The sequence below is a fragment of the Raphanus sativus genome, chromosome 4, assembly GCF_000801105.2.
Source record: "Raphanus sativus cultivar WK10039 chromosome 4, ASM80110v3, whole genome shotgun sequence".
Taxonomy (NCBI): domain Eukaryota; kingdom Viridiplantae; phylum Streptophyta; class Magnoliopsida; order Brassicales; family Brassicaceae; genus Raphanus; species Raphanus sativus.
This window is the reverse complement of record NC_079514.1, coordinates 6,923,866-6,951,864: the sequence shown is the minus strand read 5'-3', so window position 1 is coordinate 6,951,864 and position 27,999 is coordinate 6,923,866. Positions and strand designations below refer to the sequence as shown.

General features: G+C 34.8%; 5 protein-coding genes across 7 annotated transcripts; 2 read left to right on the top strand and 3 right to left on the bottom strand.

The window, feature by feature from the left end:
* Positions 1-3,822: 3,822 nt before the first annotated feature.
* LOC130510671 (9-cis-epoxycarotenoid dioxygenase NCED2, chloroplastic-like) lies at positions 3,823-5,693 on the top strand. Its single transcript, XM_057007213.1, has one exon. The coding sequence runs from the start codon at positions 3,897-3,899 to the stop codon at positions 5,646-5,648; it is 1,752 nt and encodes a 583-aa protein (XP_056863193.1). The 5' UTR covers positions 3,823-3,896; the 3' UTR covers positions 5,649-5,693.
* Positions 5,694-9,197: 3,504 nt separating this feature from the next.
* LOC108854195 (receptor-like protein 30) lies at positions 9,198-11,738 on the top strand. The gene has a single exon (XM_018627703.2). It carries the CDS (start codon positions 9,243-9,245, stop codon positions 11,604-11,606), a length of 2,364 nt encoding a protein of 787 aa, XP_018483205.2. The 5' UTR covers positions 9,198-9,242; the 3' UTR covers positions 11,607-11,738.
* Positions 11,739-12,029: 291 nt separating this feature from the next.
* On the bottom strand, positions 12,030-14,560 carry LOC130510476 (glycolate oxidase 3). The gene is made up of 12 exons (XM_057006815.1): positions 14,501-14,560; positions 14,136-14,287; positions 13,928-14,052; positions 13,779-13,825; positions 13,574-13,651; positions 13,372-13,496; positions 13,212-13,278; positions 13,061-13,123; positions 12,895-12,964; positions 12,722-12,822; positions 12,504-12,608; positions 12,030-12,369 (listed from the first exon to the last, which is right to left on the bottom strand). The coding sequence occupies exons 2-12, from the start codon at positions 14,270-14,272 to the stop codon at positions 12,181-12,183; spliced, it is 1,107 nt and encodes a 368-aa protein (XP_056862795.1). The 5' UTR covers positions 14,273-14,287; positions 14,501-14,560; the 3' UTR covers positions 12,030-12,180.
* Positions 14,561-15,275: 715 nt separating this feature from the next.
* LOC108851898 (uncharacterized) lies at positions 15,276-16,320 on the bottom strand. 2 transcript variants are annotated; one of them, XM_018625373.2, is made up of 2 exons: positions 16,000-16,320; positions 15,276-15,897 (listed from the first exon to the last, which is right to left on the bottom strand). In XM_018625373.2, the coding sequence occupies exons 1-2, from the start codon at positions 16,024-16,026 to the stop codon at positions 15,514-15,516; spliced, it is 411 nt and encodes a 136-aa protein (XP_018480875.1). In that variant the 5' UTR covers positions 16,027-16,320; the 3' UTR covers positions 15,276-15,513. The 2 variants fall into 2 exon arrangements, with proteins under 2 accessions (XP_018480875.1, XP_018480876.1); XM_018625374.2 differs by having other exon boundaries at positions 16,057-16,310.
* Positions 16,321-18,455: 2,135 nt separating this feature from the next.
* On the bottom strand, positions 18,456-21,210 carry LOC108835751 (transcription factor TCP2). 2 transcript variants are annotated; one of them, XM_057006958.1, is made up of 2 exons: positions 21,053-21,210; positions 18,456-20,183 (listed from the first exon to the last, which is right to left on the bottom strand). In XM_057006958.1, the coding sequence occupies exon 2, from the start codon at positions 19,866-19,868 to the stop codon at positions 18,729-18,731; it is 1,140 nt and encodes a 379-aa protein (XP_056862938.1). In that variant the 5' UTR covers positions 19,869-20,183; positions 21,053-21,210; the 3' UTR covers positions 18,456-18,728. The 2 variants fall into 2 exon arrangements, with proteins under 2 accessions (XP_056862938.1, XP_056862939.1); XM_057006959.1 differs by having other exon boundaries at positions 21,028-21,183.
* Positions 21,211-27,999: the final 6,789 nt, after the last annotated feature.

Below are 27,999 nucleotides of genomic sequence, written 5' to 3'. Positions count from 1 at the left end.
GAGAAGTTAAGAAACAGATTTGAATAGCCCTTTTCAAAAAAAAAAACGGATTTGAAAAGCAAATTCTTCTTTTTGGAGAGAAATAAACAACATATGTCAATATTTGGTTAATTTACTTTTATTTATGACTTCTACTTTAACTAATAAATAAAAATATAGTTCTTTTTTATAATCGGTATAAAATATAGTTTAAATTGGTGAAATTTTCGCAAGAGTCTAAACACACCACTAATGATGTTCTTAGTTTTGACAGTCTTATCATGGAATTCGTTAATTATTATCTTATATCTGTGCGTATATATATATATGCAGATGTACCTACCAATGTGTAGATCTATGCGTGCATGCGTGTATAATGTGTCTTACTATCTTATTACAACCAGACGACATTTCATGGAATTGTAATAATAACTTTTCTCCCTAAAACTTTATTAGAGATTTAGTTATTTTAACATATTATTTTCTTTATATTGTTTCAACCACACAAGTCGGTTTTTTAGTCAACAAGATCTCCACTATTCTTACAACAATTTGACATAATGATAACTGGAAAAAGCAATGTTTTTGAAAATAATTAACGGGGCAGACTTATAAAATAACCAGGCTAATTCGTAAAGAGAAGTACATTCTACATATAGATTTTTTCTGGATATTCAAATAAACTCTAAAAATAAGCTTATATCTGTGTAGCTACATGATCGAATTGTTAGTGCAAAGACGACACAAACAATAGTACTGCAGAAGATAAATCAGAGAGACAAAATACACAAGTACACACCAATAGCTTTATTAGAATCGTCTTGTACAACTCAATTACAAGTTCTGCTTAATCAGCTTCGCTAGCCTGTTAACACCCTAACAGCTGCTACTGAACAATTCTTAAGCTACCCGCTTATGTCTCTCCACCGTCAAGTACTTATTCCTTACTTCAGCACGACCCAGAACACTTCCAAACACTTCTCTCTCTTTATAAGATCGGCCTTTGTGTCTCTGTCTCTCTACAGACGACCCCAAAACTATCTTATACTAGTCTCCACTTCCTTACTTCTTATGCTTAATATTTAGATATCAATTATAAAAATTAGTTAACATATATCATACAACATATATACCATGCCATCTTACATTATATAATTACAAATATTTAAAAATAAAATTTAATAAAAACACTTTAATAAACCATCTTTAAAACAAAATATATACATTATGTTACATTAATTTTATAGAAAGTATTAACAATAACATTTTGTTATTTCTGATAAGTTTAAAAATTATTAAAATTACAAATATTTATTTTTGTTTTTTGTTAACAAAAAGTAAAAACACTGCAAATCTATGCTATTAAATTAGCAAATATCTTTCAACTAAATTTAAATATCACTAGCTCAACAAATATACTCTTATAAAACGCACAAAAATATAATGAGAGAAATTGGATTCGGGCATTCGGTTCCTCGGGTTATATACAAATTGTTTCATTTCAAGCCTGATTTCTTCGTTTTAGACATTTAGATCCAATTAAGTATTTTTTTTAAATCAGTTTAAATTTAGGTTGGTTCATTTTGGATCCAGGTCAATTCGAATCCATAATTCAAGTACATGTAAAATACATGTATTTGGGTACGTGACGGGTCGGGTTCGTTTCATATATTTCCCAAAAATATTCAAACTACATGAAAAGTCGAAACACGAAAAATACATGAAAATAAAAGAAAATCCAAAAATACTTGGATTGTTTTCCGAATCTTAGCCTAAGAACCAAAAAATTATCCAAAGTTTTATCCGAATACTTAAAATATATTTTTTAAAAATTTGATTTTCCTAAAAAATATCTGTAATACTGAAAGCATATATGAAAAACCCAAATATACATTATACGCCCAAAAATTGGTTACTTTGATACTGAAACTCGAACATATACGTGAGTCAAAAATATCCAATAGGTAAAAAATCCAATCGGTTATGTGTTTCGGGTCTGGGTAAAATATCCATGCAATATTTACATATATAAGATTTTATAGACATCAAATAAACTAATTAATAAATTATATAAATCTAAACAAAATTTATTATCCGATATAATACGACTTTTTAACATAATAATATACAACAAACTTTAAACATTAATTCATATCCAAATTTATTTATAATCCAAAGGAAAATTGTGTGTTTCGAAGCGTATATCAAAATCTAGTTTAGTTAATACTTTCATATGAAGCAACATAACATCGTAATCTACTATAAAGTAATACAACTATTAAATCCGATATATTGAATAAAATTTAAATTAAAAATCATTTTAAGTGTGTCTAAAGTGTTTGAAAATATTTTTTAGTTATAAAAATAAAAATAAAAATCTTATTGTTTTAGATAAAATTCTAGAATGATTCGAAAAAAATCACACCTGGTTTTTAAATTCACCTTAAAAAAATTCATTGGAAATCAAATTAATTAAAATTTTGACTGAATACACCTCCTATGTCTTGTATAAAGGGGATAATGTAGCGCTAAGAACCCTATCTAATGATCTTAGGAACATGTTAATTAGAAGAAAAATAAACTGTATATTCTTTTATCAGTGAACGTCGAAGGTAAGACATTGTTTTGAAGAGACGTTTACTCTGACCGGGTCTCATTTACATCAGAAAAAATATAACTATTGTTTCTCGTCTCCTACAAAAAAAAGTTTGCACGTGGATTCAAACCATGCACCAAATTTGAGTAATCTATTCTTATATGTATAGTGTAACTTGCAGTTCTCTTAAGCATACTATTGCCCATAGTAGTCCTTCCATCTCACCATGGAAAGCCTAGAATTTTTACAACAGATTTTAATTCCACTGTTTTACTCCCATTTGATCCCTGTGTGTTGACTGTAGTCCACTGATCATACTATGATTAATCCATGAAACATTAATTTAATAAGAAAGTTTATTAATTATTGTTCAAAAAATTATTAATTTTTACTGTACAAGAAAGCTTATTATATTTTATCAATGTATTAAGGTTGAATGACGCCAAAATCGTTGATGAACAAATTTTATTTTCCATTACTACAACTACGGTATAACAAAATTAATGTTAAGAATGCCTTTGATTTTTTTGGTTCTAATTATTGTGGCTATTATTTAGTAATAATATATATTTTTACCGTATCAACAAGTTGATTTAACGTATCTATTGGCATAGGTGAAGGATATCTGGAAAATTAATAGTAATAATTTTTTTATTTAAAATCTATCTAATGGTTTAGTATTATTAAATATAGAAGACAAAAATAATTTATTAAGAGATATGCAATATGTTTAGCAATCTTCAAATATTTATAGAAAAATCTCTTAATACCTTACTTGATTTCTTTTGTACAACAATACCTTATTTTACGAGCACAATTTGATATTCAATTTGTAAGTTACTGCTTATAAAAAATTCAAAAATTTCAATTTATTTTGATACTAGTTAATAAATAAGGAAATTTGACACAATGCAAAGAATTTTTTGAAGAAAAAGATTATTTTCTTAATATGATATCAAAAAAGATTTGTATCCTGATAAGAAATTTGTCTTAATGACTTCCCACTTTTAACCATAATACATCAAAATTATTTATTAATTTGTTTTCTATGGGTTTTCATGTAATACAAGGCTGGTTTTGTTCAAAAAAAAAAAAAAAAAAATACAAGGCTGGTTCATATCGTTTTCTAAATGTACTTATAAACTAGTAATATAGAGATTACTCTGTCTGTCTCTCTTACCCAACTCTATATATAGTTTCTCTTTCTTCATTTTTCTTATCATCGAACTTTCTTTTCATCTCCTCTCTCTATTCTCTCTCCCTCTCGCTCTCAGTCTTCAGACCAGAAACAAGATATACACAGCCAGTTTCTCAAAATACCATGGTTTCTCTGCTTACAATGTCGATGAGTGGTTCTTATCAAACATGGCCTCAGGCCCATATTGATATAGGCTTTAGGCCTATCAAACGACAACCGAAGATTAAATGCACTGTGCATATCGACGTAACGGAATTACCCTTAAAACGGCCTTCATTTACACCCAGAACCACCGCGACGCCACCGCAGCATAATCCTCTCCGGCTAAACATCTTCCAGAAAGCCGCGGCGATTGCGATCGATGCGGCTGAGCGCGCGTTGATCTCACGTGAGCAAGACACTCCTCTTCCCAAAACCGCCGATCCACGTATTCAAATCGCCGGGAATTATTTTCCGGTACCGGAGTCTCCCGTCCGAGAGTGTCTCGACGTTGAAGGAACAATCCCTGAGTGCATTGACGGAGTTTACGTACGTAACGGCGCGAACCCGATGTTCGAGCCTATCGCTGGCCATCATTTATTCGACGGAGACGGAATGGTTCACGCCGTTAAAATAACCAACGGTTCAGCGAGCTACGCGTGCCGGTTTACTGAAACCGAGAGATTGATTCAAGAAAAACGATTGGGTCGACCGGTTTTTCCGAAAGCAATCGGCGAGCTTCACGGACACTCGGGAATCGCACGTCTGATGCTATTTTACGCACGTGGGCTTTGCGGTCTCGTGGACAACCGAAACGGCGTCGGGGTAGCTAACGCCGGTTTGGTTTACTTCAATAACCGGCTTTTGGCAATGTCAGAAGACGATCTACCGTACCAATTAAAATTAACTCAAACCGGCGATCTCCAAACCGTTGGCCGTTACGATTTCGACGGCCAGTTAAAATCATCGATGATCGCCCACCCGAAACTCGACCCGGTCACAAAGGAGCTCCACGCGCTAAGCTACGACGTCGTGAAAAAGCCTTACCTGAAATATTTCAGATTCTCGCCGGACGGCGTCAAGTCACCGGAGCTTGAGATCCCGCTCGATACTCCGACGATGATTCACGATTTCGCCATAACGGAGAATTTCGTGGTGATTCCGGATCAGCAAGTCGTGTTTAAGCTAGGGGAGATGATCGCCGGAAACTCGCCGGTGATTTTCGACGGCCAAAAGGTTTCGCGGTTGGGGATAATGCCGAAAGACGCGACGGAGGCTTCCGAGGTGATCTGGGTGAATTCGCCGGAGACGTTCTGTTTCCACCTCTGGAACGCGTGGGAATCGCCGGAGACGGAGGAAGTGGTGGTGATCGGGTCGTGCATGTCGCCGGCGGATTCAATCTTCAACGAGAGAGACGAGAGCTTGAGAAGCGTCTTGACAGAGATCAGGATAAACCTCAGGACGCGTGAAGCCACGCGGCGCGCGTTGCTGGATGACGAGGTTAATTTAGAAATCGGTATGGTTAACCGGAACCGGTTAGGTAGAAAAACCCGGTTCGCGTTTCTGGCTATCGCTGATCCTTGGCCAAAAGTTTCCGGTTTCGCCAAGGTTGATCTTTTCACCGGTGAAATCGAAAAGTACATTTACGGCGGCGAGAAGTACGGTGGAGAACCGTTTTTCTTGCCTGGTGGCTCAGTTGACGGTAACGGAGGAGAAAATGAAGATGACGGCTACATTTTCACTCACGTTCACGACGAAGAGAAAGAGACGTCCGAACTTCAGATTATTAACGCCGTTAATTTAACGCTTGAAGCTACGATTAAACTACCGTCTAGAGTACCGTACGGGTTTCATGGTACATTTGTGGATTCAAGTGAACTCGTGGATCAATCATAATAATTACTGTACTTCTTAATGATTTGAAAAGTTAGTTATAGGTTGAAATTCTAACAATTTGTACCAGTTTTATAACGAATGGTGAGATTGTATATTGCCTTTTTGTCTGGACGTGATATTCAGAATAAACATATGAAACAAAAGAAAAAAAAATTGCAAATGTTAAGAAACAAAGAAAGAAAAACCAGCTGCATTTTCATCATACAAATACTGGTTGCATGTGATGTGATTGATGCAAATATTAAGAAACAAGAAAGAAAAACCAGCTGCATGCATTTTCATCATACAAATACTGGTTGCATGGGATGTGATTGATGCTAATATGCGATATGAAAATTACTCTGCGGATATGCGATTCTGTGGCTTTTAAAACTTATCGTTGACATGTAACTTATAAGTAACTAATATGTTCTTTCAGCGACGGAGATGTCACAAATTCCGCAATTTTATGATGTATGCCATAGTTAACTACCATAAAGTAGCTATAAGAACTAAATCCCGTTTTCGAATTACAATAAAGAAAATGATAAACATAGTAGCGGTGTTAAGTTGCTAAATAATGGAGTGTCGTGTTTGGTGATAGAAATTTAATCCATCTACAAAGAATTTCTTTTATCTTATTATGTAAATATAAACTCCTAATATTTATATGGTTCCTCCTGACTAGGATCATTTGCGTTCATGCATGAGTTGACTCTTATATGAATAGAAATATAAAAACTTAGCTGTATCACTATAAGAGATGACTAGCGCAATGACGAAACAGCAGAAATGACGATCTTAAATCGAATGTAGATTTCTCGTACGTATAAACACCCAAAACCAGCAAAAAAGACTGTTGAAATAATCCATAGATTTTGAACATTATATATGATGGGCAAGAAATTCGTGGTATTAAGTGAAGCCACCTGCGAATCATGTATCGACAGATAGTATTATACAGTCACTAGTATATTGTAAAAGCGTGTAAGTGTAACTCGCTATGTATCTAAATATACGGATGCAAACGGTGGGATTGTCAGATGAATGTATGATGGTGATGTCATGGACCTCATGTTGTTTACAAACGTTGCATGGTTAATGCAACCACGTTGTAACATTTTTCGTTTTCATCCAAATTATTTGGACCAAATTAAATTGTTGTTATCGCTTCAATGGTCGTCATCCAAAACAAATAGTCGTGAAGGCCAACCATATATTAAGTTCATCGGTACTGTTCCGTTTCATACATATATAGTTACAAATCAGAAACGTCTCGAAACTGTTATTGAAAGAAAAATAATAAAATCTATTCTGACTGTATAACAGATATTAAAAGTTTTATTCGGGGGGAAATTGAATTGGGTATAGGATAATAGAGTAGTGAAAATCATCTAACCTGATGAAGTAACTATATATATGGGGGGGGGGGGGGTTGAAGGAAGCATTTTGTTTTTATCAGTGTCATCACTTTTTTGCTCATATCCAAGAAGTTCTCGGTCTGGTAGGTTTGGAACTCGCTATCTCAAACTTCGAAGTAACCCTTAAAGAAATAGTTGGATATAATTGATGGATCGTAGATATAGGTCGTACCAGCCCGTCTCTTAAGTGGACTTTTAGTGCTAATTAAATCCAGTTCCAATTTATTAGGACCTTAAAGATATAAGATTGGAATAGTAAATTGGAACGCAGTTTATTCTCTTAGCTTCTTTGTTTTTTTTTTCCTAAAAATTCTCTTAGCTTCTTGTGTGGTAACTGACAGCAAAAATATTGATATCTATGTTAGTAGATCTCCCAATAGTCATTTTACCTTTTTTTTTTTGGTTCAACATAGTCATTTTACCAAAAAAAAAAAAGTAAGATCTTAGACACCGACCTGCTAGGGGATAAAAGGACCTGATCTGCCTACTCTGTTGGGAGCTGGCTAGCACGTGTCGTACATGACGATTTAAGGTTTTTTCTTTTTTGTCACGAATGACGATTTAAGGTTTGTACATTAAATACGATGAATACTACTCCCTCCGTTTTTTAAAGAGTATCGTTGTGACATTTTTCACATAGATTAAAAAAATTATCGAAATATATATAAGTTGTAATTAATTATACCTCTTTGACCAATAGTATTTTAGATAAATAAAATTATTTATAAAATCAATGCAGTTTGCAATTAATTTTCAGGTGAAATTTAGTATAATTTATATTAGAATTGTAAAGTGACACTCTTTGTGTGTAACAAGAAAATGAGCTCAGAGTGACATTTACTATGAAATAGAGGGAGTATGTATTTATATCCTCTATTTAAGGTTTCTACATTAATATGATGTATTTTTTTTTTTTGGAACACTAAATATGATGTATATCTTCTCTTTGCTTTATATAATGTTCATCTCTCTGTTATTTTTTTTGTTTATACATCCAGCCGCTAAATAATCTCAAAAAGTTGGATTTATCAAAATCTCGGGCAGTATGTAAAAGATATGAGCGTGATGTAGAGTACTCAATCACGCTCAGTATATATACTGTATTATACCATCTAATAAAATCAATTCAGTCAATATATTCTATACGTGAAACTGTGAAAGTTGAAACCTACAATGGAGCAATCAGTGACTCCAAAATAAGACGAGAATCGCGACGCACAGATTGTTCGATTAGCTCTTCTATAATGGGCTTTAAAACCTTTATGTGTAAGCAGCAAGCCCAAATGTTACTAAGTTACTAACGAGGGCACTGGTTCACTCTTCGGCCGACCAATGGGAGACCCACCTGGTAAAGTGGTAAGTGGTAACCATCTCCAGTCGTTAAACTTTTCTTTATTATTATGAAATTATATTAAATATTCATGACTAATTGTTATTTGCATATTGGCTGTGGAAGTTTGTGACAGAGTTTGAGCTACATATTCTTCTCTCAGTCTCTTATCAACTTAATCCAAACGACTGAAACTTCTTTATTAATGATCCTGTAATATCTGATCTTCATCACAACAGAATGGACTCCGAAAGTCTTTCTTTGCTGACTGCTCAGTCAAATACCTGTTTTATTCATATGCCTTCATGTTCATTCTCTTCTTATAGAAATACAGTTGGTCAAGCTTATCAATTTGCAACAAAATGTTCACACGTTTCGTTACTTGTATCGTTTTAGTGTTTGTTTCAGTGTATGATCTTTTATCCTTGTCTAAAAAGTATTTTCTGTATGCTTTGTTCTGTGCTGCTTAGCATCATCTAGAAAGGTTACTTTCGTCTCTTTTTGTGCCAAGATTTGGCCTGCTATCTGTTATCTTTTTATGTTTAGCTGAAACTTCCTACGTTTTGCTTAGTATGCGGAATGTTGCAATCGCTTTTGACTGATCATTTGGAGAACTTCTTTGTCGTAATATTCGGTTTATGTGGAAAAGCGTGGACACATGTCACTGGTGCAGTTTGGAAGATTTGGCAAAATCAAAGCTTAACCGACGACTTGACGCAAGACTTGCTAAAGTCAAGCCAATTAAACCGAGTTTTTTTTCTTTTCTTTTCTTTATTAGAAGAGCTGCATTTTAAGCCGTACTCATTAAAAAAAAATTGTCATTTTCCACACAAACACTAAAGAAAGAGAGAAAAAAAAAGATAAATGACGATTTCAAATCGATCTTATTGCTTTTCTGGCATTGTTACCTTGTATTTCTTCTTCTTCTTGGCTTTCCTCATTCCACACACTTTTGCTTCTCCTTGCGGTCATGATCAGAGGGATGCTCTTCTGGAGTTCAAACACGAGTGTCTGGTAAATAAATCCTACTCAACTCCACTTTTAAGTTCATGGAACAAGAGTAGTGATTGCTGTTCTTGGGAGGGTGTAACGTGCCATGATAAATCAGGCAAAGTGATTTCACTTGACCTTAAATTCACCCCTCTGAACAATAGTTTGAAACCAAACAGTGGTCTTTTCAAACTTCAGCATCTTAGCAGCCTAACTCTACAAAATTGCGGTCTCTACGGAGAGATTCCTTCTTCGTTACGAAACCTCTCTCGTCTCACAAATCTTGACCTTTCGTACAATGGTTTAGTAGGCGAACTTCCGGCTGCTTCGGTGGGAAACCTCTCTTCTCTAACTCGTCTCGACCTTTGGCGTAACGATTTAGTAGGTGAAGTTCTAGTTTCAATCAGAAACCTAACCCTACTAGAATACATAAGTCTTGGTTATAACAAGTTTGGTGGATATACTCCCGCTTCATTTGCCAACTTTATCAAACTGTCCACTTTTGATATCTCACACAACCAATTCACCGGTAAATTCCCTTTTCCACTACTAAATTTAACCACCAGTTTGTCTATTTTAGGCATCGGCAACAATCAATTCAAATCCACGTTTCCTTCCGACATGAGTGGATTCCACAACTTGGAGTATCTCGACGTGAGTGGAAACTCATTCTCAGGACCCTTTCCTACATCCTTGTTCACGATCCCTTCGCTGAGTTCAGTTAATCTGGAGGGAAACCGGTTTAAAGGACCTATAGAATTTAAAAACATATCTTCATTATCCTCTCAGCTCGGAACTCTATACCTTGCTCAAAACAAATTCGATGGGCCTATCCCAAAATCCATATCGAGTTTTCATAACCTCCATATTCTAGACGTAAGCCACAACAGTCTAAGTGGGCCGGTCCCGACCCCGATATTCTCAAATTCCGACAATCTGAAGAGGCTTTATCTTTCCAACAATAAACTGGAAGGTGAAATACCGAGTTGGTTTGGGGGCGTGTTGATGTTGTTGGTTTCTGACAACTCTTTCACCAGTTTTGGAAAATCGCTTGACCTTTTCGATTTGGACCTCCTTACACAAACGTTGGATTTTAGTTCGAATTCTTTCCAAGGCCCATTACCCCATTGGATCTGCAATGTTAATCCGTTAACGCGTTTAAATCTTGATTTGTCCAACAATAACTTCAGCGGCTTCATCCCTCAGTGTTTGGGGAATACAATTATTGGTTTTAAAGGGCTGAATCTGCAAAACAACAACCTCAGTGGAGTTCTTCCGGATGTATTTGTCGATGCTACCGAGTTGGTTTCATTTGACGTAAGCAACAACCAGCTAGAAGGAAAGCTTCCGGAATCATTGATCCACTGCATTTCTTTGCTGATTTTAAACGTGCAAAACAACAGAATCAAGGACAAGTTTCCATCTTGGCTAGGCCCACTGGTGTTATTAAATGTACTGATCATAGGATCAAACGATTTCTACGGTCCGTTGTATCATCCTCACGTGTCCGTTGGGTTTCAAAGTCTAAAAATCATCGATATATCGCGTAATAATTTCAACGGAACTTTGCCGCCTTTCTACTTTGCCAACTGGCCTGAAATGACCATGTTAACCGAATATGGTGAAGGATACATGGAAGATGGTTACCCCTACCATATTTCGATGGAAATGGTGAACAAAGGAGTTTATATGTTATTTGAGCTGATCCGGACCGACTTCAGAGCTATCGACTTTTCAGGAAACGAGTTTTCTGGTGAGATCCCCACATCCGTTGGATTGTTGAAAGGATTGCGTCTTCTCAACTTGTCAGGTAATGCATTCACAAGCGATATACCTCAATCTCTGGCAAATCTGATTAGCCTTGAAGCACTAGACCTATCTCGGAATCAGCTGTCGGGTCAGATTCCTGTAAATTTAGGCAGCCTCTCTTTCTTGTCGGTCATAAACTTCTCCCACAACAATCTCCAAGGTCCAATACCGCGAGGTACGCAGTTTCAAAGACAAAATTGTTCTGCATTCATTGGCAATCCCAAGCTCTTCGGTCTCGAAGATATATGTGGAGAAACTCATCACGTCCCGAGTCTTCCACCACCACAACAAGAAGCAGAGGATTTGTCGGAGCCGAAAGAACAAGTGATTAGTTGGAAAGCAGCTGTGATTGCCTATGTACCTGGTGTGATCTGCGGATTGGTGATTGGACATATCTTCTCTCCTTTCATACACAAGTGGGTCAAGTAAACGCTATGTCGAAACAGTCACCAGATGAGCACCATCTTCTCTTTTTAAATGTTTGTGAAGCATATGTATGTGTGGGTGATCTCCAACTGTCATTTACTAAGTTATGATTATATACAATTTGATCATGCATTTTGAAACTTCTTCTTACATATATCTAAGATATAATAATTTTTTACCTGTTAAATAAAATATTTTGGTTATTTTCTTACTTAAGAGACTTTTTGTGACAAAAATTTGAAAAAATGTTTAATCACGAGAATCGCCCAATTTTTATTCTCCAAAATAATATAGGATGAAAGTCTTCAACACTCTTGCTTCTCACACACGTCAGTATCGTTGTGCTATGCTAAAAATAAATCGATCGGGAAATTAAAGACATAAGATTTGGAATAGCCCACGCCTATTAGATACTATCACTTAATATTCGTACGCAATTTTTGTTTTATTCAAATGGAAATTTTCCTACTGTAAAAGTTGGATGGGGAAGAGTACATTATTGAATCGTAATTCAAACATTCATATCTCGTTTCATTTTGTTTGATGACTATAGAAAAGAAGTGAATAAGATATCCCCTTATAGCTTGGCCGGGAGGTAATGAGGAAAGTCCCAATCGGTCTTGATGTGGTTCCGACTGATCTCTCTCAGGGAGCGGCAGCCACTTAGTGCCATTGTCAGCTCAAACTCGTCTCTTAGCATCTGCAGCATCTTCCTCACTCCCGCCTCTCCATTCGCTGCAAGCGAGAACAAGCTAGGCCTCCCAACCTAATATTCAACACGTAATTGTTAGTTCAAAAAGTAGGCATATGCTATAGCAATGGGATGTGAAAAAGTAGTAATAAGGATAAAACAGAGGAAACTACAAGAGCTAAAAGAGTGTGTGATATGGATGAACTTACAAAGACACCTGAAGCTCCAAGAGCCAATGCTTTAAAGACATCAGTTCCACGGCGAACTCCACCGTCAAGAAACACCGGTAAACGACCCTCCACCGCTTTAACCACCTGCCATTTTTGAAATTTGCTCAGTCAGATTGTATTCAAATTTTCATAACACAAGAATAAAAAAAGAAAAAAAAAGGATGAAGGCTTTATAGTTAAAATGCTGAGATGTAAACCTCTTCAAGAGCCATTATAGTTGCAGGGACATAATCAAGCTGACGAGCTCCATGGTTAGAAACTATAATTCCTGCAGCTCCATACTCAACCGCGATTCTTGCTGCCAAATTTTTCAAATGATCAAAAAGAAAAGTTCTTAACTTTAAGAATAAGGTTTGATGCAATGTATTACCATCCTCAGCTGTAATAACACCTTTGACAAGAATTGGCAAGCTTGTGATAGACTGAAGCCACTTTATATCCTATAAGAAGAAGAAAGCATACGGAAAAGAAACTATTAGGTTTCTGGATACAAAATAGTTATCAAACTGAATAAAACTTGTTTACATATTTCAAACCTTCCAGCTAAGTGATTGATCAACTTGACCCGCAACATATGAAGCTAGCCCTGAGTCATCGGTCTGCAATTATCAACAGAAACACAAAAAGATATATAAGTATTAAGCATTTTGGATTTCAAATGTATTCATCATTTGTAGCCAAACTGACTTTGTCTATTTTCCCAAGATCCAACCCTTCGAAGTTCTTCAAGGTCAGACCTCTAGGAAGCGCGAATCTGCAAAAGATAATATCCATCAGGAGAAGAAGCAAAAGATCTCACAAATTGGTTTATATATATGAAATATGATGGTGGAGGAAGTTTCATCACCTGTTTTTGATGTCGGATTCTCTGCGTCCAAGCCTAGGGGTATCAACAGTAAGAGCAATCGCTTTGAAACCAGCTTCTTCAGCTCGTTTCACAAGCTGCCTAACCACGTTTCTATCCTTATAGACCTGAATCAATAGCCTAACTCAAGCCAAAAAAACATAACCGAGAAAATAAATACATGAAATGTCTTGTGAATGCTTACATAGAGTTGGAAAAAGCGAATCCCAGGTCCTGTGGAAGCAACTTCCTCAACACTAGACGTCGCCCATGAAGACAAAGTCTGAAAACATATCAAACAGTACTTAGACAGTTGGAAACAAAACGAGACAGCCTGTAAAGAAAAATATCAAAGGACACAAAAAATGAATGCAAAAAAGGTGTGTGTGAGAGAGAGTTAGAATCAAAACCATGATCGTTCCAGCAGCTGAAGTAGCTCTAGCGGTTGCAAGCTCACCTGCAAGGACAATAAGACATTTCATTCACATAGAGCCATTACTCTTAAGACAAAACATACATCTCCTTCTTGACAAGGCATAACTCTAATAAAAGGACATACCATCAGGGTGAGCCATTTTCTGCATAGCAGTAGGAGCAACCATGATTGGCATAGATATGTTAAACCCTAAAACAGTCGTGCTCACATCAATCTTGCTTACATCGATCAGAATCCTAGGCCTAAATCTGTTTTTTTTTTTAAATCAACACACAACCAAACCAATTAATATACTTTAAAACAATTAAAATAAAAAAATAAGACTCCTTACAGAATCCTGGAGAAGGCGTTACGATTCTCCTGAAGAGTCCACTGATCCTCTGCACCAGATGCATAGTAATCATAAACCATCTTTGGTAGTTTCTCCTTTGCTATCTTCTCGTATTCCATCACGTTCGTTATCTCCATCTTTTTATAAAATTTCTGCGTCGAATTAAAACATCTCTTTCATATTCACATCATCAAAAAATCATTTTCAAGAATTTACAAGAATCAAAAACAAGAACAATGACTGAGTGAGTGAACTACAATAGTACAGTAAGCGATCACATAATCAAACCGAAAACATAACCGATATGGATTCTAAAATCACAAGATCTTTCACAAAAAAATCAGAAAAGCTTACAGAGAGCTTACCTAGAGCGAGAGAGGGCGGCTTGGTTGGTGTTCTTGAGTAGGTGGCGAAGAAAACTATAAGGAGAATAAAAATAGAAAATAACAAAATGTTGATTGAATATTCCTGATATAGAGATCTCGATAGTCACAAAATTAGGTACGTCTCTGTTATTTTTTTAATACCACTGCTATATCTTATAGTCCCAAAGTAAGACAGCTAATTTTCTAATTTTATAGTCAATCTTTTACAATGATGCAGCTAAGTTTCTGCAAATCCTGAACAGTGTCAGTGCATGCATGAACGCAAATATTCCTACTTCTTACAGTCAACGACAAAGGTCTCATATCATATGGGGTATGATCTCAGCCCACATAACCACCTCAAGTTTAACCCGGTTAACGGTACTGATAAATCAATACAATTTAAAATCACAATGCGGATATAAAAACACTTTGGCAATAGGGGTAAGAGTTAGAAGAGTCTTTGTATATATCATATGTTACACTGATGCTGACATCAACCCAATTAGGTGGGTTGGGCAGAGAGAGTTACCTTCACCGAATTATGTGGGTTAGGCAGAGAGCTTTTTTTTCACTAATCTATGAACATAGAGATAACTCTGCTCTTGGATCCTCTGTTTTTTCTGACTTCGAGTAAGAAACTGTTTGTGTCACAGGGACCGGTATGTCTTCAGATGATAGCTTTGCCCATACCCATTGACACAGTTATTAACGAACAGTACCGTACCCTCATTGTATATGGAACAGCTTACAGAGACAGGTTCTGAAGAACACATACTTTGAATTTTTTTTTTTCATATTGTTGTTGATAATACAATTTGTAAAGTTTAAGACCTTTTTGTCTTCTAAATGTAAATACAAAAACATTTCCAAAAGGGTTTCTTATGCATGTATGTGAAACATACAATGACATGGAATACATTTTTTTCTTCTTTTTATGCATAATGATCGAAGAGATCAAAATCCATAATAAAAGACTAGTGTTTTGTTGACGCAATCTCTCGAGACTCTCTCTACTCTTTAAGCTGGATCAACGAAAGCTGTTCCTCGACAGAGCAATCGACATGGCAGGAGGTCCTGCAAGAGGCAGGGATAAGGATCATACCAAGACAACGCTGTTCGGTAGGCGAAGGAGACGACGATCTTCTTACGCTGCGATACTCCACGGCGTCTTGGAGAAGTATGTTCCCTTGTTTGTCAATGCAGTGGAAACTGCCAAGGAAGAATCTCCCGTCTTCGATTCCAACGAGCATCTGGCGGAACAAGAGCCTCCTCACTCGTGCTATCGGATCTAAACCCGAACCTTCAGAGGTTGATGCAGCAACAGTGGTGGTGCTTCTCTCTGCTTCTTCTTGTTCCATTTCCCACAACAGGTTCTTTGGTTTTTTGTATATATACTTTAAACACAAGAAAGAACAGTTAAAGCTCTAAACTTTGAATCTTACGAATGCAAATAACCAAACTTTTGAGAGCTAATCATGATCACCACACGGCCATACCACTTCATAAACACTTACAGAGTCCATCAACTAACACGAATCAAGACCAGAAGATACCTAAAAGATGATGGGCTTCAGATACGAGGACTCGGGGGATTTAATAATCTACGGCGTCGATCCGCAGCTGAGACGATTGTCGGAAAAAAGACGAAACGGAGATTGTCACGTCTCGTCTGTAGGGGCAGGGGAAAGGGATGTTGGGCCTTAAGTCCATTATCATTGTAAAACTTTTATCCGTATTTTAAAGGCCAATTGCTTTTTAGTATATTTTTTTTCAACAGCTGTGGATTCACTGCGGCTGAAATAGCTACAAATATTTGAGGACAAAACACTGATTATTTTAGTTCATGATATAAATAATTACGAAACACCATAACTATTTTTTTACTAATAAAAAGATAAATTATTAGTTTTTACTCTAGTAACATGGTGGCGGGCCTGGCAGTGATCATTATTAATTGTTACCCTTGTAAGGTGCAAGTTGTAACATGGTGGCAGTTGATTTTGTTTCCTATTATAGTACTAACAGAAATTCGGGTTAGCAAAATAAAAACAGCCACCATGTTTTATTTTGAATTGACTGAACTCGATTTTGCATTGTAAACCCTCTTTCTTCACATTCCTTTCAATTATCTTTCCATTATCAGTCTCGGGTTCTCTTATACCAAAAATTTTATCAGGCACTTAGCTTCTCATGTCCTATATTCCAACCCATTTAAACAAATGGCCATCCTAAAAAGTGATAATCAGTTGTGTAGCATCACTGCATCGAAAAATTACACCGAGTGGAAGGTAGTAGCTTACCTCTCAGAAAACACCACAACGAAAGTAAAGACATTTATGATTATGGTGTGGTGGTGATATGTAAATGTTAGCACCACTTCCACGTACAAATTTGGTCTGAATTTCCTTTTCCCATTGAAGAACAAATTGTTTAGAGGAAATTTCAAATTTTAACACAAACGATAGTTGGAGACAAAAAATCACCTGTTCTAAATAGGTGAGAAATTAAAGGAGCATTCCCAGTCGAAAAAAACAAACATGTCTGAATCATCTAGTACCGTAGGGAACATCACGCGGGTATTATATAAACAAACAGTTTGGCTTTTTAGGACGTAAGTTAGTCTCAATTGGGCTAAGTTCTAATTTTCCTGTCTAAATAACAATTCACGTCAAGAAAAGCAGTTTCAAGATAATTAAATTACATACGACTAGTTTCTAGAAGTCTAGAACTAGTGTTTTTAGTTATCTTTTGGTTTGGAACTGGCTTGTGATCCATTCGGAAAAAAACGTTCGATATAACTCTCAGAAGGATCATTTTGTTGTCTTCATTCTATCATTTTTCATTTGTAAATATGGTCCATTGACTTTAAACGATATTTTTGTCTCAAACTTTTAATCATTATAAATGTGACAAAAACTTATCATAATAAATGATATGGACCATTTGACTCTCTTCATACAGAAGATGCAGAAAAGAGTAATTAATTCGAAAAGTGTGCGTTAAAGATGATGATCAGAGACGATATCGAACATTGGAACTCGAAACACCAAGATATACCTAATACTCACGAACGAAGCAAAATCGAGTACACAATATCTTGCAGTAAACAAGTGTTGATTCGAAGATTATAGAATTATTTTCGAATTCCAAAAATGATAGGATTTTGCCATTTATCATCAAAATTTTAAATGTAATTAAAGAAAATTGTATAAAATTAGTTGAAAGAATCCTTTTTATTTTCTGTAAACATGAAAAAGTCCTCAGAACACATGAAACCCATGGCATGAAACACAAGTACACCAACTTTACTTTAATCCCAAAACCACAAGAAAGTTGAAAGCATCCTAAAATAAATAAACAACTAAAAGAATGAATTTAATAATAGTTTGTCTAGTACCCTAAAAGATGGGTTAGCCATGTGGGTGCAGAAGAAGATCAAGTAGCCCATGAAACAAAAAGTTAAAAGAATAAATAATAAAAACAGATCGTAACAAAAAAATATGAAAATTTGGGAATAGCCATTGTTGAAGACAACGACTGTCTAAAGGGGGGAAGATATATCATATTATACTCCTATGTAGATAGATATGAAACAATACGTATAGAGAGAGACAGAAAGAAAGACATGAGAGATGCTAAGGAAGAAGGGAACCAAACAGAGATCACAACAGGAGACAAATCATTTTAATTTCCACTCTCTTCAATACATAATGGGCATTGCCCTAAATTTTCAGTTTCAGTTATTGATCATAACTATTTTTCTTCTTATCAATGAAACTTTTATATTTTCATTTTAATTATAAGTTTGCTGTCTCTCCATTTAATTTCCGTATTTTTCTTCTTCTGATATTTGATTTGATTCAATCTAGTATTCTTAAAAGGCTCGCCCTATTACCTTGACCCCTATACTTGTTCATGAATACCAAGAAACAGTATCTTAGTACTATAACAATTAACTAAAGAAATAAAAAAATTCATACAAAAAAATAATACAGTAATATTCCAGAAACAAAATGATATTATCACAAATACAACATTACAAAACCCAATTCAAAAAGATTTCCAAATTGGACCATTAAACAAAAAAGGGAAACCCCTAAACAGATTTAACACACAATAAGGAAGATTATCAGAAGATAAACCAAGAAGAAGATTGACAGTTGGGTGATGAATAAAGCAAAAAAAAAACAAATAAAGAAAAAGATGCAAATGGGTAATAGCATCATCAGTTCTTGCCGTTGCCCTTGTGGTCTGAGTTTCTGCGTCCATTCTCATAGTAAAGCTGAAACTGGTGATGGTTGTTGTGATGATGCAGGTGGTGATTCTCTGCAGGCAGTGCACCGGTACCGAACAAGAACTGTGGACCTCCACCACCACCACCTTCTGATGATGGAAACCTCTGGAGATTAGCTAGAAAAGACTGATGATGCTGATGATTTGTTGAATTGGACTGAAGGGTCCCCCTGTTGAAACCACTGAACGCTCCGGCGGTGGAGGTTGTCGTCGACATGTTGAAGTCGAGATTGAAGCCGCTGGCTCCTGCCGGAGACATCAGTTGGTCGGGAACGAAGGAAAACTCTTGATGAGGTGACGACGAAGAGAAAGGGTGAGGAGAGTTTGTTTGGATCGGGAAATGGGTTTGACCCGACCCGAGAATCAAACCCGAGCTGAAATACTCCATAGGAGGAGGAGGCGACGAAGAAGAAGGAGCCATCCATTGCCGGTTTGCGTTAACCGGATCCGAACCGGAATTTAACAGATCGGTAAACGAAGTAGTAGTAGTAGTACTGTGGTGGTCTCTCTCCTTGGTCTCTTTCGCTGTTCTCTCTCTAGCTCGTTCTCTAGCTTTATCCCTCAGCTCCGATCTCGAGAGAGACAGACCAGAAGAGTTCTTGCTCGTGTCCGAATTGCTACTACAAGCCGATTTAGACAACGAATTAGCAGCAACAGTTCCTGTCGGAATCTGATTGTCGTCGTCATTGTTCATCGGAAAATTCGTGTTGTTGAGCGAAGGGAGCTCGGAGATGGAATCTTCAGCAGCTTTGATTAGCCATTCGACGGCTTTGCTGGGCTGATCGAGACCTAACCGGTCTTGAAGATCGTAGAACTGAAGAGCGGTGGAGACTGATAACCGGACACGCCGGTCACGTGGGCCTTTGGAAGTCCAGACTTTGCTGTGTCGATCTTTGCCGCCGGAAGCTCTCGAAACCCTAATGATCCTTGAGGAGTTGTGATGCCACCGGCTTAACCGGTTGTTGTTGTTGTTGTTATCCACGACGTCTCCATTGTTGTTGTTCTTCATCAGATCTCCGATCATTTCATCATCTCTAATAATCTCATTCCTAAGCTTCTTCTCTATAAGCATTTAGGGCTTTTTTTTTTTTGGTTCCCCTCAAAATTTAAAATTCTAAAGGGTTTATTTATTTTTGTGTGTGTGGGTTTTCTTGGGATTTAAAGGAGTAAAAAGTTTGGGAATTTGAAGTTTTACCCACTGTACTGTGTAAGCATTGATGATTAAAACCCTCAGAGGAAAAATCAAGGAAAAATAAATAAAATGAATTAAATTAGGGTTTTTGATATTTCACCATCAAAGTCAGTAGATACGGCTTCGTTTAAGCTTGTCTGCAGCAGCTGTGTTTCAGCAGAGTCATCAAAATCACTGTCTGAAACAATCTCAGGCCTGCAATAAGAAGATGAAATAAAACCAAATAAACAATCTCATCAGAAGAACAAATCTCTAGATATATATATATATATACACTCGTATATGCTTATGTTATATCCTTATCTACATACTTTACTAAGAGATGACTTTCATTTATGTACTTATTTAAGATACATCAGTTATTCTGATTTGGAATTTATGATCTACACTTTTTAGATCTGACATATTAATTTATTTTTTTTAAAAAGACGATTTTGATGAAACGGGTTTGAAGTGATGATCTTTAGTAACACTCTGATGATGGTGAAAAAGGATAATTAAAGTGAGAAATAATCAAAGAACTGCTACAAGGAGAATCAGAAGCTAAGATAAAAATAATTAAGCTAGTTAATTGATATGAAGACATCAACTTTCGGCTGAAGCGAGTATCATTGGAGACTTCAAAGATAACAAGACAAAGGATGCAGAAATCGAGTTCAATCTGTACATAAATATTTGAGTGTGTTTCTAATTATGTAAAGAAATATTATAAGTTGAGTTGTTGTTTCATAGTTACCAACAAGAAGATAAGTTAAATTAAATTTATTGATGTAGTAGTGTTCTGGATTCTATGCAGATCGCTGGACTCTAGATGAAACAGGTGTCAAGCTTCTCTTGCTTGATTTGTTTGAAACAAAGGTTTTTAAAACAAATAGGTTTATTTCTAAGTTGAATTTGGCTTTCCTGGTTTAGAAATTCTCAACAAGCAATCTAAATCATCGATCTGGAACTGTTTTCTTCGAATCATAATTGAAAAAAAAAATTCAAAATTTCGATTTTTTATCTGATTGGTTTATTTTTTTCCGGGAAAAGTTCAAACCTTTATGAGATAATCTGAGACTTACAGGAACAGAGGAGCTTGAGCTATGAGCTGAGTTGCGTGAAAGAGGGCTAGGGTTTTAGGGATTGTAAGAATTAAAATTTAGAAAGAAAATCCGAGAAAATTGGAATTTCTTTGATGGTGATTTAAAGGAGTGATTGATGATCAGGGAGAGAGAGAGATTGGACACAAACCAGTCTTCTCTGTTTATTTCCAGCTCTACCCCTTGTTACATGACTTTTTCACTGAATTGCCATATTCCCCTATAAATATCTGAATTAAATTATCATCCTTTATCTTGGAAATAATATTTATGATTTATTGAATGTAAAATGGTTTAATATTATTAAATGTAAAATAGTCTAAATATTTTAATTTCCATATTCCTCTATTTAATGTAGAATGATTTAAAAAAATTCAAAGCGGACAAATTTTATCTGAATTTGGCATTAAATAAAACACACACACAACAATTTAAGTTTACCAACTTTAAATCAAATTACAAAATATTCCTATAGTATTATTCGAGAATTCGGTTTCATATGTGTTATCATCAATTTAATTCTAAGAGTAGTTAATTACATAATTAACTTTCGTAAATAAAAGATACTCACATATATCATTATTAAGAATTTCTGCTATATTTCCTTTTTCTTAACAATTAAATTTTGTTTTAATATTTCATCACAAAATATAAATAAAATGGGAATATCTTAAATAAAAATAAATATAGACGATGTGAATTCAAGAAGCAAATTTCACAATATATATAACAAAGGAAACAATTTCACCCAAAAAAGTTATTTATCTATACATATTTTTTTTAAAGGTTCCCTTTGATAGATATGATCTCAAATAACATAAACATTTTATATTTTATCCTGTTACAAATAAATTGCAAAATGACTTCTAATTTATAGAAAATAAAAGTAAAATACTAACTAATTTCTTATGCTTCAATTATTATGCATATTAATGTATGAAAACCAATTATTAATTATGTTAGCTAGTGTTACTCCGTACCAATGGATCTAAACATAAGAAAAACTCATTACGATTACAGTATAACTTAAATAAATCATTAAACCAATCAAAAATCATAAATATAATTAATATATAAAATGATTATTAAACTGATCATAAATCATCAAACTGATCTAAGTTATAATATTCAAAATAAGAAGTTAAATTGAGCCAACAACATATTATTTTTAAAAATAATTTTATATTTAGTTTTAAAACATGTAAATTACCAAATGGCTTAAATTTTATAAAAAATACTATTGATTGATTAAGATGATAATATAAAATATACATCTTATAAATAAAAAATAACATTAATTGATTAAAAAGATTAATCAAATGTACAAGCTTTGTAGATATGTCTTTTCAAAAGTTATTAAAGTTGACCAACTTCAAGATTTTGGTTGGTACTTGACCCTAAGAAAAAAAATTGATTGGTGACTGATTATAAATGTTGTATTTCGGTAATTTATGTGGTTATAGTCTGACGATAAATCTTTTAAGAAGCAAATAGAGATGTCATCAAAAAAATGACTAGAAAAAATTAAGTCGGATCTTTTTCAACTAGGTCGTATTGTATAGGCCTACAGAACTTGAAAAGTTTTTAACATCCCAGGTCACTTTCCAAGTTTCTATTACACTTTAGATCACTTTCAACTACCAAGGTAGTTTTTGCATGGTTATTTACCTTTTTGTCCTTAGTTAAAGCCAAACGAGAAAGAGTCCTTTTTTCTCTTACTTCTTCGGATGATTTTTATGGAAAATAAATCAATTAAACTTTATTATATGTAGTTTCATTTTTTAACAATATCCTCTTTTATCTTTGCACCGTAATCAAGGCAAAACTTTGTTGAGAAAATTATAGAAAGTTATGACGGAGGCAAAGAGATCTGCCGACAGAGACAGTGGGCTAAGACGGCATCACGTCGGAAACGTATGGGCAAAGAGAGATTCGATAGTGAGCAACTTTTTCTATGGTCTGGACTTGGACTAAGTTGAAATCGAGACTCGACGATTTCCTCGAGTCATGATCAACAAGGCCGTTCGAAAACGACTTCACTTTGATCAGATTCGTCATCAAGAAAGCTCCACTGACTCGGATTAAGAGAAATTTTGTTAGGTGCTTGGGTTGGTATAATGTGTCTTGAGAACGACTCACTACCCTTGATGACTAATTTGTCTTTTTTTGTTGTGATTCTGGCGACTTGGGGTGAATATAGCTTGAGTCGACTCAGTAAGAGATGAGCCCAATAATTTCATTTGTAATTGGTAGAGAGCGAGATGACGCATCAGCCGTTGCAGCACACCAAAATTGAAGTGTTATAAAAGAGCCACTCAATAATCTATCCATGTAATTAACAGCCACATCTGCTCCTTTTGAGCTGTTTTTTTATTCTTTCATAGTTGAAGATGTGATTTGCACTTTGATGTGTTCTTGTTTGTAGTTTAAGGGGTTCAGTGTTTTTTGTTCGTTATATAAGCGAATGAGATGGTGTTCTAGTGACATTTACGGTGCTTGAGCAGATTCTCTTGTTGTCTTCTACTGGTTTTGATAAAAAAGTAATATAACATTAGATTATGTATGTCGACAACATGGATATGAGTGTCCATATGACATCTCTTTTTGGACAAAATCTATATGGACATCTTAGTTCCTGACTTTTTGTAGTGTGTACATGAATAACTTAGCATTCTTGATTATTTTTAGTTCCCGTAAGAATAATTTTAAATATCTAATAACATGAATTTGTGGCTCGTATAAAACTATATGGACAATAGTCAGTGTACACTGAGATGATGAATATGAGTGTCCATATGGATACAATAGTTCTTGTACACCTTTTGTAGTGTCCACATGGATAAAATGTCCATAATGATATGGATACATAGTTCTTGTGCACTTATCTCTGTTTCTCTAAGCCTTTGATATGAGTGTCCATATGGACATCTCTTTTTGGACAAAATCTATATGGACATCTTAGTTCCTGACTTTTTGTAGTGTGTACATGAATAACTTAGCATCCTTGATTATTTTTAGTTCCCATAAGAATAATTTTAAATATTTAGTAACATGAATTTGTGGCTCGTATAAAACTATATGGACAACAGTGAGTGTACACTGAGATGATGAATATGAGTGTCCATATGGATACAATAGTTCTTGTACACCTTTTGTAGTGTCCACATGGATACTTTAAAATTTTGATCTTCTGAAATGTCCATAATGATATGGATACATAGTTCTTGTGCACTTATCTCTGTTTCTCTAAGCTTTTGATAGTTTTTTTCCATCTCGTGATCTTCAAACCTTACCACATAAGCGAATATATATATTTGATACTCATTCCAAAAAAAAAGAAAAATTAGAGTGAAATTTTAAAGACTATCGCATTACTATCCAAGCTAGTTGGACGGAGCATGAACTGTTTACTTTTATTGGAAATGAAAAACTGTAAGTATTATTCTAACATCAGTTCCCAAAGCTTTTGCGACAGAAAGAAATAAGCATGGCTATTTGGCATGAAAACATGTAGGTGTGCATAATATGCATATGTATGTTTATAGCCGCAATACGTCTCCGATTTCCTAAAATATGACTGATATTTCTTCTTTCCAACAGCTCATATAAGTGTGAAAATTCTATTCAAACCTTTGTTATTGCGTACAGAGTATGCAAAGGTATCTGTATAACTGCAGACTTTATTTGATTTCTTAAAAAATGACACATTTCTTACTTTTTATCTTTTCATATGTGTGTACATGTGTACAAGAGTTGTTGTGTACAAAATTTTTATTTGTACACATGTACAAGAGTGTATCTCATTGGTGTACACATGTACAAATGTATTTTCAAACAAGATCGAAAAACAAATTCATGATTTAAGTGGTCCATCTGCAAAGCGTAATAATATAAGCACAAAACTCATATAGATAAACTCCAGATGTGAAACAAAGTTTATTCTCCACCAAAAGACGTAGTATGATTCCAATAATGAGGCATTAAACAATCAAAAGTTCCAACAATGAGACATCGTAACCTCTCGCACACTTTGGAGTTTGGCTCCTCGGCTAGCTCACATACTTGCGATTAAAAACTCAGAAAAGAGATAAGCATTTTTTCTCTATCTCTGTGATGTGTAAACTGTAATAAATTAAGCTGTAAATTTTTGAGTGAGCCATCGCCGCCGCGGAGCCACCAGAACTGGTAAATTCAGGCAAGACGAAGAAGCACAACGAAGGTTCTTGTCCTTTCATGTTCTCAAGCTCAGTTCGTGAGCAGAGACAGAATCTAAACGAGGAATTGAGCACCTTAAGCTCAGTTCGTGTACTCAAAGCGTCTCCATTTCATCAAATCAATCACCAAAACTCTTGTGTTGAAGTAGGAAGGTGAATCTCTCGGAAATGAGAAAGTGGAAGAAGATGCTCCCAGGACAAAAGTGTGTGTTGGAGGATGGAGTTGATAGCTGCGACTGAGCGATTCTGAAATCAAAGCCGGAGAATCTATGTGGATGAAAGAAGGAGGGCAGATGCCGAGAATCAACACTTGAGACTCTGCATCGATGGGATGCGTTCATGGCGGCTAGCGAATGGATGTCGGAGGCAGGTGTAGCAGAGATAAATGATTTAAGGCAACCGTCATCTATGTTTTTGTTGTCGTCGATCAGTAGCTTGATGTATCTTAAATTATAGATTGAACAACATAGATAAATGATTTAAGATAAGCTCTCTCGACAAATGATTTTGGAGGAAAAGTTTTTGATTTACAAAAAATGAAGTTCTGGAGGAAGAAGATGAAGAGAAAAGATAAAAATGTGTTTCCAATCCTTTAACGTCTTTTGATTTTTTGGTTAGGATAAAACTAAATTGAATAAAGAGTAAATAAATAAAAGAAGAGAAATGATATGTTAGGAATTTGTATGCTCAATATGCATCGGTTAATGTAAAAAACTACCTCAGGAGTGATAAGTGTCTTGCAATGTAATAAAAAGACATAAAGTGACCTCCGATGTAATTGTTTGGAACTTGAATGTCATTACCTACTTTCTCTGTAGCTTGTGCTCATGGTTTACACAAATTTTTTTCTTGATCAAAAGTTTATACAAATTTATTCCTAAATATACGTGTGTGGATGGAGATAGTTACTTGCACAATATTATATGTAGATATCTGCTTTAAGCATTTTGTAGCTACTATGAGTTAAATAGTTTTATCTATTATTCTATTATAAAACATGTCAAATAAATAAGATAAAAAAAGATCAAAATAAAGGGTTATACGCGAGAATCTTATCCTCTTTTGAGTACTCCGAAACTTCAAATGATCCGTATTAGAGACTGAGTAGCTAACCACAAGGAGTTTGCATCTTTTGACCTCTTTAACCATTGTTTGGCAAGTGTTCTGTATAGAAAGCTTGGGTATATTACTTACTCAAGCGCAAGCTAATTGATAGTATTACCCATCAAGTTGTTTGATTCTTTGCAGAAATATGCTTATACACCCTAAAACTGGTATAGAAGATCAAGAAATAAGCTCAAAATTAGCTAAGTAAGTACAAGCAAGACTGCAAAACTTGTTTAAACTAAATTCCACGTAGTGTTAAGTGAGTTGTCCAAGCTTTAGCGATGATGTATATTCAACCCAAAATTATACATATTTATGCAAATTAACACATATTTATAAGTATATATGTATATACTTTTTTTGACATCGTATATATGTATATACTTATATACGCAACAAACATATATACTATATATAACTACTTTTTACTTTAGATAGCTTATAAATTTATTTTCCACCTCTAATCATATTTATCAAGAATGCAGACCCAGTTTTTATAATATATATTATGTCATATCTTACGTCACAGCACTTAAACTCATACTAGAATAAACACCTAGAGATTAATTTAAGAGCTAAACATGTGTCTGCATTCGCGCAATTTGAATTAACTTTAATAAGGTGGATAGTTAATGTGATTTGTGGAATTCAATAATAATAGTAGTAATTAAGAAGTATAAACGAGAAGCAAAAAGAGGAGCAAGTGGTTCACGACGGGCTCGAGAGCACGTGTCGCTGTCTTAACGGACACTTGCTGACTTCTCGATCACTGTTGCCTTTACCAGACCACTGCACGTGTCTGTTTCTTGGTCATCCAAATTTCTGCTTACTCTCTATTTATCGCTCTCAAACAGAGTTTTTACACTGTAATATATTTTGATATTTCAATATAATTTAATTTTTAATATTTTAAAATTATACCTCTAAAATATGATAAATTGATAGAGGATTTTTCAAAAAATTCAAATAAAAATGAATGTATTTATTTCTTTTCTCATATTTCATTATTATTTGTCTCAAAACACGGTGAAAAATGTTAATTTGTCAAATAACCAATTTTGATGTATTATAAATACTTCTCAAACTACAATTGTTAGAAGATACATATTGTGATCGTTTAATACTAAATAATAATACAGTAATAGTAATAGTAAAACATACCTTAATGTAGTAAAAGGTGGAAAATAAATTATGCATTTTATGTGTTATATTGCATATCTAAACAATTTTATTGATATTGTAAATAATAAATATCTATATAATAAACAAACTATTATAAATAATTAAGAAATGAAAAATGATGCATGGATCTGAATTCTTACTAGATTCGCAGTGTAGTGGTACTGTTTTGACCACAGTTAGTGATGTGATGTTATGATTTTATAAACAGCCTTTTATAGTGCACATGTACTATTTTCTGGTCATTGCCACTATGTGCGTACGTACTGCCTTGCACCCAAATAAAAGATCTAACTAGTTTATTATATTTCACTTTAGTCTTTTTTTTGGAGCAAAATGAACATGTATACGAATCATCTGATCACTTGCACATATATATATAAACAAAATAAGTTCAACGATAAAGACTTCTTATGTTTGACAAAGAAC